The sequence below is a fragment of the Pelodiscus sinensis genome, chromosome 16 (assembly GCF_049634645.1).
Source record: "Pelodiscus sinensis isolate JC-2024 chromosome 16, ASM4963464v1, whole genome shotgun sequence".
Taxonomy (NCBI): Eukaryota; Metazoa; Chordata; order Testudines; family Trionychidae; genus Pelodiscus; species Pelodiscus sinensis.
The window spans coordinates 5,613,183-5,625,813 of NC_134726.1; the positions used below are offsets into that span (position 1 = coordinate 5,613,183).

Consider the following 12,631-nt stretch of genomic DNA (forward strand, 5'->3'; position numbering starts at 1 on the left):
AGCCTTAAAGGCCCCCGGCTCGTTCCCTGGCAACGGCCCGGGGCCCCCAGCCTGGGTGGGAGCTGCGCCGCACTGCCCCCGTCCCGGGGATGAACAGGCACCAGGCCATGGGCTGTGGGGGGAGCTTTAATGTGGGTCCAGAGCCCGGCTGTACAGCGAGTGTCACCGGCCAAGCTCTCCCGCGAAGGCCTCTCCCCCCCGCTGCGGTAGCCTGCGTCCAACCCCCTCCCGGCTCTTCCCAGCCCCTTGGGCTCGGCTCAGCGCTGGCGGCTCTGCCCCCCCCCGCCATCCCACAAACCTTAGCGCTGCCCATCCCCCCTTTCCTAGCCCCCTGGGGCAGCTCCAGGCTCTAGCCCTCTGCAGGGTGGGGCAGAGCCCGGCAGGAAAGCCCCGGGTCTGTCCTTAGGCTGGCTCCAGGCCTCCACCTCCCAGAGCTTCACTCGGCCCCTGGAGGAAGGGCTGGCTCTCTGCCCCACAAGGGAGGGGTGCTCTACTGCAGGCTGCCCTCGTGGGGGATCCAGGCCTCCCACAGGAGCTGGGGGCGCAGGGCAGCAGGCCAGGCGGGGCTCCGTGTCCACTGGGGAAGACCGGGTGCGGCTGTTTTCAGAGGCCCGGGCCCGAGGCTGCAGGGGCAGTGCCTGAGACGGGGAAGGCCTAGCAGGGGGTGCTGCTCAGGTCTCGGGGGGCAGACCCACAGGCCCCAGAGACACAGTCTGCCCATGTGGTAGGCGGGGGCCCCTCCGGGAGGGCGGGCTTATTGAGGAGCAGAGGTGCAGGGGACATGGGGCCTGCAAGCTCCGTGCCAAGCGGGCCGGGCGCGGGAGAAGCGGGGGAGCCGTGGGGCCCTTGAGGCAGCACCTGGCATGTCCCCTGCGTGGCAGGAAGAGGTCGGGGCATCGGCAGACGGTGTCCGGCCCCGCAGTGGGGCGTGTGGGCAGGGCCGTGAGAACGGAGGGGTTCTGTCCAGGGGGTGGGGACCCCAGCAGGGCTGGTGGCTGCTCCTCCCCCCTCAGCCAGTCTGTGGGCGCTGCCCGGGGGGAGGGCGCCCCGCTCCGGCGGCTCAGAGGTTGCTCTCCATGTCGTTCTTCCCCAGCGCCGGCTGGTTGCTCTCGTCGAGCCGCTGCGCGCGGTAGCTCTCGTAATGCACGTTGTGGGTGATGTCCTTCAGATCCTGCAGGTGGGACCTGCGGGGGGGAAGCGAGAGGCGGGGGGTAAAGGGGCAGAACAGCTCCCTGGGCCTGGCTGCCAGGGGCCCCCGGTCTGGCTTAGCGGGTGCTGGAAAAGCCACCCCATGGTGAGAGGCAGAGCCGGGCTGCCAGCGGAGGGGGAGGGCTGCTCCAGTCCCTCTAGCACCCCTCTTCCCCCGCTGCCCAACCCCCAAGGGCTGCCCCGCGGTTCCATGGCCTCCCCTTTCAGGGCTCAGCCCCATGCTGACCTCCCCGGTGCGTGACACCTTCCATGGCCATCACTGGCCTCCCGGGGGCAGCCCTCCCCCCGACCCAGCCTGCCTGCAAGGAGGGCGGGTGCTCACCGGATGAGCAGGTCTCGGAGCAGGGGGAATTCGCAGTGCGCTGGGTTCTCCACTGCAAAGCAAGAGACAGGTGTGGCGCTAGCAGGGGAGAACAGGCCCTCAGAGCAGCCCCCCCGCCCTGCCCCATCCCACCCTTGCCCCTAACTGCCTCTGGTCCGCTCTGTCCTCCACCCGGAGACTAGCTCCTGCCCTAACCCCGAGCTAGGAGCCGTTCGCCTCTGCTGGGGAGCTGTGGGGAGGCAGGCAGTCACTAGGGGGCAGCAGCCTCCCATGGAAGGGCTCAGGGTTTGGGGGGACAAGCAGGCCGCTGCACTGGCGACAGTCCAGCAGCACAGCCCAGCTGCCAGATGGACACGCAGCAACGGGGCCCTGGAACCGCCCCGGTTTGCACGAACGGCTCCGGTGGGGATCTAGTTGTGTCGGAGGGTGGCACGTGGAGGTGTGCTCCTGGGGACTGACGTGTCCATGTGTGAAAGCTGCGTGTCACACGGCAGAAGGGCTCGGCGGCTTTGCACGTGCGTGTACGAGCGCACGGTGAGTCAGTGAAAGGGAGCGCTCGCCGAGTGTGCACGGGCAGGGGATGTGAACACAGGGGCCGGCGGGGCAGCCCTGACTGAATACAGGTAAGGGACGTGCACACGTATGCCGGCTGCCCGTGCGAACACAGGGGCATGGTGGGATCCCCGCCCCACACACACTTGGCAGGGGGCCCAAGCTTACTTGGCCCTGCCTCAGCGCCGGGGCTGGACTAGACTCTCCTGAGGTCCCTTCCAGCCCACGTGCCCATGTGCAGTCCCACACGTGCAGCACGTGCCCGTTGGGAGGGTCAGTGCTCGCCGAGGGGTTCGTGTGCACCAGCCGGGCCTTGCATGGGGGTGGGAGCGAGCGGCCTGCCAGGTCCAGCTGCCCCTGCCGCCGTGCCAACCCCTTCCCGGCACGGTGAGACGCTGGCGAGTCTCCCTCTGGCAGCACAGGCAGGCAGCAGCTGGGAGCCGTCAGCCAGCGTTCTGACGACTCCCTGGCAGCCCCGGGGCCGCATGGTTCCAGCCACCGGTGATAACCCAGAGGCCTCTCCAGAGAGGCTCTTCCCAGGCGCCAGCTGACCCCCGGCACCAGCCAGCCCGGCGGTCAGTTCTAAGAGCCAGGCCTGCTCCTGCTGGGTGCCCAAACCAGGCAGCAGCCTGCGCCCAGGGCCAGCGGAGCCCTGCTGGCCTGGGAAGGAGCTGGGAGGACCGGCCGAGCCCTGTGCCGGCTGTGGGCATGGGTGCGCGGGTGGAGCGCTGTGCCGGAGAACCCTGCGGATCTACCAGCCCGAGGCTCTGCTGCCCCAGCCATTGCAGGAGCCCCCAACCCTCCGCCCACAGCCCAGCCCCGACGGGGGGCAGAGCCAGTGTTGCAGGGTTCCCTGGGAGCAGGGCTGGTGGGGGCCAGGATCCACCTCCATGCTAGGAGCAGCCAGCGGCCAGCTCCCCCCTCCCCCCCCCCCACGTCCGGGAGGCCCGTTACCTTCAATGATCCCCCACTTGGTCTTGCGGCCTAGGACTCTCTTCCCGTTCACCTGATGCTCCTTGTCCGCTCCCACCACCGCAAAGGGCATTTTGTCCTGGACGGGAAGAGGGGCGGAGTCGCTGGAGCGGGGCCGGCTCTCCGCCTGGCGCGCCCTGGCACTGCCAGGCTCACGCTCCAGGTGGCATCGCCCGCCCCCTGGCCCGGCTGGTCGGCGGCTCCAGCGCCCAGGCTCGCCCCACTCAGCCCAGCCCCACCAGCTAGTGGTGCTCAGACGCTGCCCTGCCCCCCCCAACCACGGCACCCTGGCTGATCGCCTGCAGGGCTGGCCCTGCGCCCACTCTCGGTCTCACCAGCCCGAGAGAGGACAGAGCATCCCACGGCAGCCGGTCCCAGGCCAGCGGCCCAGCTCAGCTCTGCCCCCAGCCCCCTGCACTCACTCGGATTTTATCATTCAATAGCCTGTCGTCCGGGTCGTCATCGAAATCCTCCTGGGGATACACACTGATGCCGTGAGCCTTCAAGTCTTTCTGGATCTGCGGGAGACATGGCCGTGGCGTTGTCTGTGCTAGCAAAGGAGCTGGCTCCCGTTCAGCCTGTACCCCTCAAGGGAGGCTAGCATCTCGCCTGCCGCTGCAGTGCGGCCACCCCTGGGGGGGAGCGGTGCTTGGAACACAGCACACAACAACGCCACTGCGTGCTTACAGCCCTGCCGCCAATGGACAAGAGGGGATTTCAGGCGGGCAGGGAGCCATGGCCGGAGCCGGGGCCCTGAGTTTAACCCCCCATTCTCAGGTGTCAGAGGCCGTGAGCAAGAGCGGCTGCTTCCTGCTGCTTTCCTCTGTCCCTGAGGGGCCTCTGCTCAGCTGGGGAAGAGACACACAGACACCTCTGTCCTGCCACAAGAGACCCACGGGCTCTGGGCCTATTGGGGACCACCCAGCTCTTTGGGGGCTCAGCCCTGCCCCACCTTGAGAGGCCCCTGGGGTCCCATGCAGAGCTGCCCTGGCCTTCCGCCTCCCCGGTGAGGTCAGAGCTCCCCTCACCCTTTGCTTGAACTCGGCCCGTTCCTCCAGGGTCAGGGTGTCGGCCTTGGCGATCACTGGCACCACGTTGACGATCTTACTCAGCCGCTGCATGAACTCCAGGTCCAAGGGACGCAGCCTGGGAGGGAAAGTGCTGGGTGGTCCGGCTGGCCAGAGGGGGATGTGGGGACCCTCCATCCTCACACTGCTTCCCCCAGACACAGCCTGGGGAGAGAGGGCCAGCCCCCGGCCTCAGACCAGCCGCACAGCCAGGTGTCCTGAGCGGAGCGGCCGAGGGGAACGGAGAGCCAAGTCCTCCAGCGGCCGCAGCAAGTCGGACCCCTCGCAAGTCACTCCCGCAGCCAGGCGGACCCCTCGGCTGAGACGTGGCCTCTCCTTCGCTAGGACCCAGCACGAGCGGGAGCCCCACGCTGCACACCGGCCCCCCGCCAGCTCAGCCTGTCACGGCCCGGCCTCAGCCCACGAGCAGCTCCCTCGCCAAGGGCTCTGGCTGCCCCCGTCGGGAGAGGCCAGCCCGGTGGAGCATGTGGGCGCTGGGGAGCGGGCAGAGACCGATCGCGACTCACCAGTGGCCCGTGGGTGGCACGAAGTACACGCAGCCGTGGACCCTGGTGTCCGGGATCTTGCGCTGGCGGCTGATGAGGATTTCCTCTCGCAGGTACTTCTCATACTGCTCGCTGATGTACTTGATGATGGGGTCCCAGCTGGGCGATGGGAGACAAGGCTGGCAGGGGAGGTGTTTGGCCCACATCCCTGGCTCCTACACCTGTGCCCCGAGAGCGGTGGGGCTGTGCCCCCGCAGTGGGGGAGAGCTCTCCTCTGCCCCCCCATCCCCGTCACAGCCTGGAGTCAATGGGTCGAGCACATGCACCTGGGGCAGCGTCCCGGTGCCAGGGGGTCACATTACGGCCAGCCAGCTGTTCAGACGAAGCCCGTCTGGTGCCCCATGGCCCGCCCCCCGCCAGTGATGCTGGGTCCCCTCCCGCCCTGGGGGCCCGCAGACCCGGGGAGCCTGGTGAGGACCTACCAGTTCTCATTGTTGATCTGGTCACCGAAGCCCGGCGTGTCCGTCACCGTCAGCTTCATCCTCACGCCCTTCTCTTCGATAACTAGCGGACAGAGGGGGCACAGTGAGGCGTCCCCTCCAGGCGTCCCCTCCCCGCCGGGCATCTCCCCCAGAGCCCTGCCTGGCTCCCCACCCCCGAACGGGGCATTCCCAGCCACACAGCCTGTACTGCAGGCCTGGTGAGGGACCTGGTGACCAGCCGGCCCTTGGGGCAGTGTGGGGCAGGTGGGCTCCATGGGGCTGGATCCTGTTCCCAGGGAAGTCAGCAGGACTCTGCTGTGGCCAGGGAATTGTGGCCATGCAGGGTGGGAGCCAGGGGGTCCCCTGGGGGCCGCTCTCGGGATGGGTGGCCAGGGGGTCCCAGGGCAGCACAGGCCTCTGAAATTGTTGGTAGGAAACTAGGAAGGGCTGGCTGGCTGCGGATGGCCGGGGGCTGCTGGGGACCATGGGGCCAGGGCAGAGCCTTGCTGGGCCCCAAAATCCATTCAATGGCTCCAAGCCTATGCCAGGACTGCCAGGGGTGAGGGAGGGGCCACAGCGAGGCATGGGGGGGTGGAGAGGAAGGGGTCCTTCCCTGGCGCCGGGGGGGCGTTACCGTGGGTGACGGTCTGCAGCTGCACCGTCTTTGGGATGCGCTCCTCGTAGCCGGGGCCCGCGGGTTTCCGGCTCACCTTCGACTTGAAGAGGGTGTTCACCATCGTCGACTTGCCCAGGCCGCTCTGCCCTGCACGGGGACGGAGAGCGAGCGCCGGGTGAGCCGCGGCAGCGCACGGGCCCATGGGCCCCACCCCCATCCCTCCACTGGGCTCCGGGGCCCATCGGCAGAGCGCTGCTGAGGGGCAGAGGAGATAGCAGGAGGAGACGGAGGGGCCCCATGTCCCCCGCCATGGGGGGTGAGGATGGGCAGGGCACACTGTGGGTTCCCTCATTAAAAGGGGGATGCTGAGCGCTGAGTAGAAACCATGGCCAGCCTGCCCCACCCCTCCCCAGGCTGGGAAGGCACAGCCCCATTTCCCTGCAGCGGCCCTCCAGCAATCAGCTCAGCAGCACCCCGGACAGCCCGTGCACCCCAAGCTGCATTAGCGCCCGACTCCCTTGCCAGCCCCACATGCCCCATGCTGGTCCCCACATGCCCAGCACGGCTAGGGGGTGCACTGCGGTCTCCTCGGATTCCCCGTGTGTTAGCCTGGGCGCGCCTGGCTAGGGTCTCTCCCTGCTGGAGACCCACGTGGGGTGACCCCAGCTGGCCCTGTGTGCCCTCCCTGCTGCACTGGGAGGCAGGGCTGGTGCAGCCTTGGTGCCCTAGTCCTGCAGCTCTCGGGTTTCCGGGCACTGTCCCCAGGCGTTAGCGTGAGGGAGCAGGATGGGGGTTCACACGCTGGAGTCTGTGCTGGAGGGAGGCTGTCAGCTGGGCCCAGGAAGGGGAAGTGAAAGGGACCAGCATACAGAAGGGGAGTCATAGCAAGAGTCTGTCCAGCTGCAAGCAAGCACCTGCCCCCCCCCTTCCGCTTCTGGGGCTGGGGTGGGGCAGGAGCTGGGTTCCCAGAGCCCTGGCTGCCCACCCGATTCTTTGCCCCGCTGTATGTTCTTCCAGCCCAGCTCACGTCCTACTTCCCACACTGCCCCCTGGCAGGACCCCTGAGCAGCCCTGTGCCCCCTCTCCCTGGCTACAGCTTCCCCCGGAGGCTCTGGGTTTCATCTTTGTGACCCTTCCAGGGTGGAGCCCAGGAGACAGCCCACAAGGGGGGGGAGGGCTGGAATCAGTTGTGCACCCACGGTGAGGGGAGAGCGCTGGGGGACTGCAGGGTTGCAGGAGAAGGGGGACTGAAGCCCCCATGAGAAGTGGGGCTGCTTCCTCTGGGGTCAGTCGCTCGCTGGTGCAGATCAGTGCGCCAGGGCCGGTCGCTCGCTGGTGCAGATCAGCGCACCACAGACAGGACCAGGGCTCATGGGCAGCCCTAGGCTGGGTTCCAGCAGGGGGCTGGAGCACATTGGAATTAGCCACCAGCTGCTGCGCTGCCCCACCCCACATGGGCTATTTCACCCTGAGGGTCAGGCCAGCTGCCCCATTGGCTGCCTCCCTCCCGCGCGGGCGGCCTGCGCGTTAGATTACGCAGCCTTGGGACTCTCCTGCCAGCAAGCCGGGCTGCTGGTGGGCGAAGGAAAGGCGCCCCCAGGAAGGGAAGGCCAGATTCACACCCCTGGGGGGGGCTGGGCTGGCCCGTTCGCTGGCTGCACACTGGGGTACCTCTCCTGCCACACAACGCCGGGGAAAGGGCCCCGGACCCGGGTCGCTCCCGTCTGCCACGCAGCCGTGCGGGGGTCAGACACAGGAAGCCCAGCCCGGCCTGGCACCCGCTGCAGGGGCAGCCTCAGTGCAGGGCAGGGCGGCTCTTGAGTGTCGAGGGTCCTGGGTTGCACCAAGGGGGTTTCAAAGCCAACGCCCCGGCCTGGCAGCTTGCCCGTGCCCTGGCCTGTACGGACCAGGGGCGGGAGAACCATCGTTTCCATGGGAACGGGGCCCCGCCAGCTGAAACGACGCGATGGAAGCAGGATGTCGCGGGCTGGGTCCCCTGCCTAGGCCAGGAGCGCAGACTCCGTCAGGACCCTGCCGTCCGCACGAGCGGGGCAGACTGGGGGCTGACAGGCCCCCTCCCCGGGGTGCTGCGCGGCTGGGTTCCACAGCTCTGGTCGCTCGGCACCCAGGCAGCTCCACTGCCGAGTCTCCTGCAGCACGTCGGGCCGGAGAATGCTCTGAGCTCCACTCCCGCCCCCAGATCTGGGCTGGGAGGGGATCCCCGTCCTCCGGGCAGCTCACCCGACCTCTGGCCTGGCTGAGGGCACAGCAGCAGCCCGGGGGGGGGGGATCAAAGCTCACCAAGGGGGCAATCTGACAGCCCCACAAGCCATGGGGAAATTCAGCCTCCGGCTCGGAGGGTCTTCCCTTCCCTCTGCAGCAGGCGGCACCGAGGCAGGATTCCCGGACCCAGAACAAAGCAGCCCTTCTTCTCCCACCCCCCACCCAGCAGGCGTCTGGTGCCTGAGCTCGCTCCCGCCGGGGTCACCAGCGGGTGGTGGCCATACTGCAGCCGGGGGCCATGCCACTGGCCAGCAGGGGCCTGCCGACCAAGGAGGGCCCCGCTGTGCGGGTACCAGCGGCACCGAGGGGATGAAAGGGGGCGGCTGATCGGTCACGGCTGAGCCAGGCTGACTCGGGCTTGGTGAGAAAGCAACTGTGGAGGGGGGCACCCAAGGGAGAGGCGAGAGGAATAAGTCCAGCCCGGGAGGCTCTGCAGCCAGCCCAGGGACGGGACGGTGATCCCTCCAGTCGACAGGGGCTATGCCCAGCAGCCCGGCCTGCACCCAGGCACCTTCGAGCAGCGCGGGACAAGCAGGGCGCGCTGGCGGCATCGGGGCACATGGGGCTCCACCTGCCCTGCTCCCCGGCGGCAGCGGGACTCAGCCACAACAGGGCAGCAGCAGCAGGGCTGTGCTGGGGACAGCTGCGGTACTGGCCCCCCACTGGCTTCTGTGGTGAGGAGGAGCCAGGAGGGGAGAGGGATGGCAGAGCCCTCCTTGGAGCAGAGGGGAGCAGCGGGGAGGAGCAGGGGCTGGAGCCAGCTCCCCCCGCAGCTGCTGGACCGGCAGGGGTGTGATTTTACGCCCTCTAGCCACTAGTGCGACGCGGCGAGGAGACGAACCTCACACCCGGAGAGCTCAGTCCTCTCCCTGCTGAGGAACAGCCCCCCGGTGTAAGCCCCACTCCAACAGCTGTGCCCGTGCTGGCAGGAACACCGCGGTATGGGAGCAGCCTGGCCACAGAGCCCGGGCCAGCAGATAGCCTAGCAGGATCGCTTGTCTGCCAGGGCCCTGCACTCGCATGCGAGCCCAACGGTGTCAGGCCACGGCACGGGGACCCGTAATGGCGGCAGGCCCAGGCAGAGAACAGGCAGGACGGAGGGGCAATGCCAGAGCCCCGGCAAAGGCAGGGAACTGACGGGCGGAGCTAGACCCAGATAATCCTGGCTAGTGACCTGCCTTCACGCTGCAGGGGAGGCAGCCCCCCCCGTCCCGCAAGGTCACTGCCAACCTGGCCAGGCAAAGCTCCTTCCTGACCCCGCAGAGCAATCCCCTGGCTCCCGACACACCGGAGACATTTCTCAGCTCCCCTCGGCGCGCCGCACACAGCCCTGATGCCTTAGACCAAGGAGTTAGACTCAGCCCACCACAAGCAGAGACCCGTGGGCTGAAAGGTCCCTTCCTGACCCCTGCTGCAGCAGCCCTGACGCATGCGGCTTTGGGAACGTAAGACCTGACGCAGAAGGGACCCGCCGCACTGCCGAGCCCAGCCATGTCCCCGGCTCTCTCGGGTGGCCCTCACGGCTCTCCGGGGAGCCTGGACCAGAGAAAGCGTTCGGGCTGCACCAGGGCGTGTGCGGCCAGCGCCACCGTGTGGCTGTGAGCAGTGAGAGTCCAGCGCTCCCCAGGGACTTGGGGGTGCCTGGCCACGAGAGGCGCTTCGGGGGGCCAGATACTCAGGATGGGAAGCTGCCCCCATGTAGGTTCACTTGAAAATGCCCCTTCCTTTGCCAGGGGAGGCAGCCGCCCCCGGCAACCGGGCCAGGGGAAGCAGGCCTGGAGCCGCCCTTGCAGTGCCGTGGGGCAGCCGTGGGGCGGCCGTGGGGCTGTGAAAGCAGAGATCCCCTCCCACCCCTGGATCAAGCTCCTCTCCCCGTCCAGGCAGCTCCAGTCTCCCTCCCTCTCCCTCTTGAGTCAAAATGTCAAGTTTGGCCGAGTGACAGTTTCCCCGGGCTGATGAGGAGCAGATGTGCAGCGCCCTGGCAGAGCCCTTCGCTTGTGCGGTCCTGCTTGCAAGTGGGGCCCGGGGCCCTCCAAGCCCCGCGGGCCCTGCCGCCGCCGCCCTCCTGGGCAAGCCGGGGCACGCGGAGCAGATGCGCCACGGCTCGGCTCGCCGCCGCCGGCCAAGGAGCCCTCGTGGTGAGAGGGGGCCGAGCGCTTCCTCTGCCGGCACCTCCGCTAGCCCTGGGGCCGAAGGGGGTGGGTGGGGCTCGGAGCAGGGGCTGCTTGATGCGTGGGACTGTGCAAACCTGCCTCTCCGCTGGCAGGGCCGCCCCACCCCCTTCCAGTCACTGCTCGGATTTCACTCGCCAGCTCTGTCGGGATCTGCCCTCTGCCTCTGCTTCCGCCCTCCCCTCCCCGCTGAGCGGAACAGGCCTGGGGCCTGCCGAGGGGCGTCTCTGGGATGCAGGGGGTGGGGCAGAGTCGCAGATGAAGCCCCGCAATATTATCCCTCCGGAGACTGGGACGCAGAGATCCTAGGGCAGCCGGTTCCGGGGTCACGGCTCCGGGTCTGACAGCCTGGCTGGAAGGGCCCAGGCCTCGCTGCCAGATCGCAGCTTGGATCCTGCGGGCCAGTGCCGCCCTGGGCATGGGGAGCGCGAGGCACAGAGCGTGCCGCTGGCTGGAGGGCTGCAGCGCTGCCCATCGCGGAGCGGTGCCATGGCCACCTCTGACAACAGCACAGAGATGACCCGGCGGCCCACTCCCGCCTCATCGGTGCCACGCAAGGGCCAAGCCTGTCTGGCTTTTCTGAGGCCAAAGCGGGGTAAAGCAGTGGGGAGGGTTCGAAAGCGCGATGCCGGGGCTGTGAGGGGAGTGCCCCGCTGGATCCCAGCACCGCGTGGCGATCCTGGGGGAACCCCCGTCTGGGACGGGGACAAGGGCATAGCTGGATTTCCGCAGCATGGCGAAGGCAGAATGGCTCCAGGCCACGCTCAGGTTATTCCTGGAACCCCACGGTGCTCCATCCACGGGCCTCGCCCTTTGCCCAGAAACGCCCCTCTCCCAGAGCAGCCTGGTCTATTTCGAGGCTGCACGTTGGCCGACTGCCACCTCCCCCGAGGACGGGCTCGCTTTCCTGCCTTTGGGGTGGCACAGACGATCAGCACACGTCCCTCTCCAGGGGCAAAGAACCTAGTGTGGAGAGGGACCCCGCCCCCAGCCTCCACTTCTCAAAGCCTCCCCATTCAGGGATGAGTGGAGCCAAACCTCCTGGCTCTTTTGCTAAACAGTAACGGCCTGTGAAATTCTCCTGCAGTTCACACTGTCTCCTTCACCTGCCCCCTCCTGTGCTGGGCGGAATCCTCAGTGATTTATCTGCCTCCCTTGGGTTTGCTTCTCTTATCATTGCTTAGCTCTCTTAAAAGCATTATCCCCTAATCCTCCCTGGCCTCCACTCCAGCAGACGCTTTGCGCTCCACAGAACTCTCTTTCACGCCCTGGCTTACTTTCTGACATCCCCACCTTGGCTTGTTTCTCTTGATCTGGGAGTATTTATTGCCCGACAGACCACATGCCCAAAGCTCCATAAAAATTTGGCTGGGTACAGTGCTACACCAGGGCCAGAGAGAAAAGACCGTAGGTATGTCGGGGGTGGGAATGGAAATGAAGCACCGCACAGGGTTGGAAGCATCGATGGACAAAGCAAGACTCCAGATCTAAATGCCTCGGAGTCTTGGGGAAGCTTGGATCTGCAGCTGGTCCAAAACTGGGCCCGCGGAGAAAAACAATCCGTGAAATATGGTGCAGAGATGAAAGAGCTAACAGCACTGATGGTATCGGCAGCGTTTCAAGTTAGGTGGATTTGACTAAAACAACCAATCCAGGCTGTTTTAAACACAAAAGGTGAACAGATCAAAACTCTAACTCCAGTGAAAACAGATGTTTCAGGCCAGCACTGAGGATGATTTAAACTAATGGGGCGTCACAAAAGTCTGCTGCTTTTACACTGGCAGAGATCTGGCTTTGTTAATTTAAGGCACAGATGGGTTAACATTTGGGGATGGTAAAAACAAGATTGTATAAAAGCTAATTGCTTCGTGGTTTTACAGTTTCATTAAATGTTAAGGGTGGGTTTAAACATGCCTTGCGGAGATACAGCAGCATCCCATCCCACAGCATACCCAGCGCCCAAGAGCGATGAAACGGAGTCGTTTGATTTAGGGATGTTAAGTTTAGATTAATCAGCTAATTAGTCAATGGATTTTTCCATGGACTAGTCGATAAGCAGGGGGAGTAGCGAGGACTGGGCATGAGCAGGCTCTGAATACATTTAAAAGGCTGAAGCGCAGCAGGGGGGACCCGGCACAAGCCGAACCAGCTGACTCCAGGAAGATCCCCCCGCTGCACACCAGCCTTACCAGTAAAAAGAGCCCGGCAGGTTCTCAATACATTTAAAAAGCAGGGGCACAGCATCTGGGACTGGGTACACGCCGGGAATCAGCTGGTTCCCCATTTGCGCCCGGTCCCCGCTACCCCTCTGCCTCCCCTGACCTCTGTGGAGACAATGCTGCGGAGAACTGGCTTTTTAATTCGGTACCCCCCAGCACCGGCCCCTGCTCCCCCCCTTGCTGTGAGGCAGCAAGGGGGGGAAGTGATTAATTGAGAGGACTAGTCGACTAG

The 12,631-nt window shown here is 66.2% G+C and overlaps 1 protein-coding gene across 6 annotated transcripts in view; it reads right to left on the bottom strand.

Moving 5' to 3' along the window:
- Nucleotides 1–105: 105 nt before the first annotated feature.
- The window catches only part of SEPTIN12 (septin 12), a 51,357-nt gene continuing 38,831 nt past the window's right edge, over nucleotides 106–12,631 (bottom strand). For all 6 annotated transcript variants that reach the window (XM_075899219.1, XM_075899221.1, XM_075899222.1 and 3 more), the window contains 8 exons: nucleotides 5,745–5,873; nucleotides 5,111–5,192; nucleotides 4,650–4,787; nucleotides 4,084–4,201; nucleotides 3,478–3,573; nucleotides 3,038–3,134; nucleotides 1,532–1,583; nucleotides 106–1,184 (listed from right to left, as the gene is read on the bottom strand). In XM_075899219.1, coding sequence (XP_075755334.1) covers nucleotides 1,061–1,184; nucleotides 1,532–1,583; nucleotides 3,038–3,134; nucleotides 3,478–3,573; nucleotides 4,084–4,201; nucleotides 4,650–4,787; nucleotides 5,111–5,192; nucleotides 5,745–5,873 — 836 coding nt within the window. In that variant the 3' untranslated portion in view covers nucleotides 106–1,060. The remainder of the gene's footprint in view (nucleotides 1,185–1,531; nucleotides 1,584–3,037; nucleotides 3,135–3,477; nucleotides 3,574–4,083; nucleotides 4,202–4,649; nucleotides 4,788–5,110; nucleotides 5,193–5,744; nucleotides 5,874–12,631) is intronic.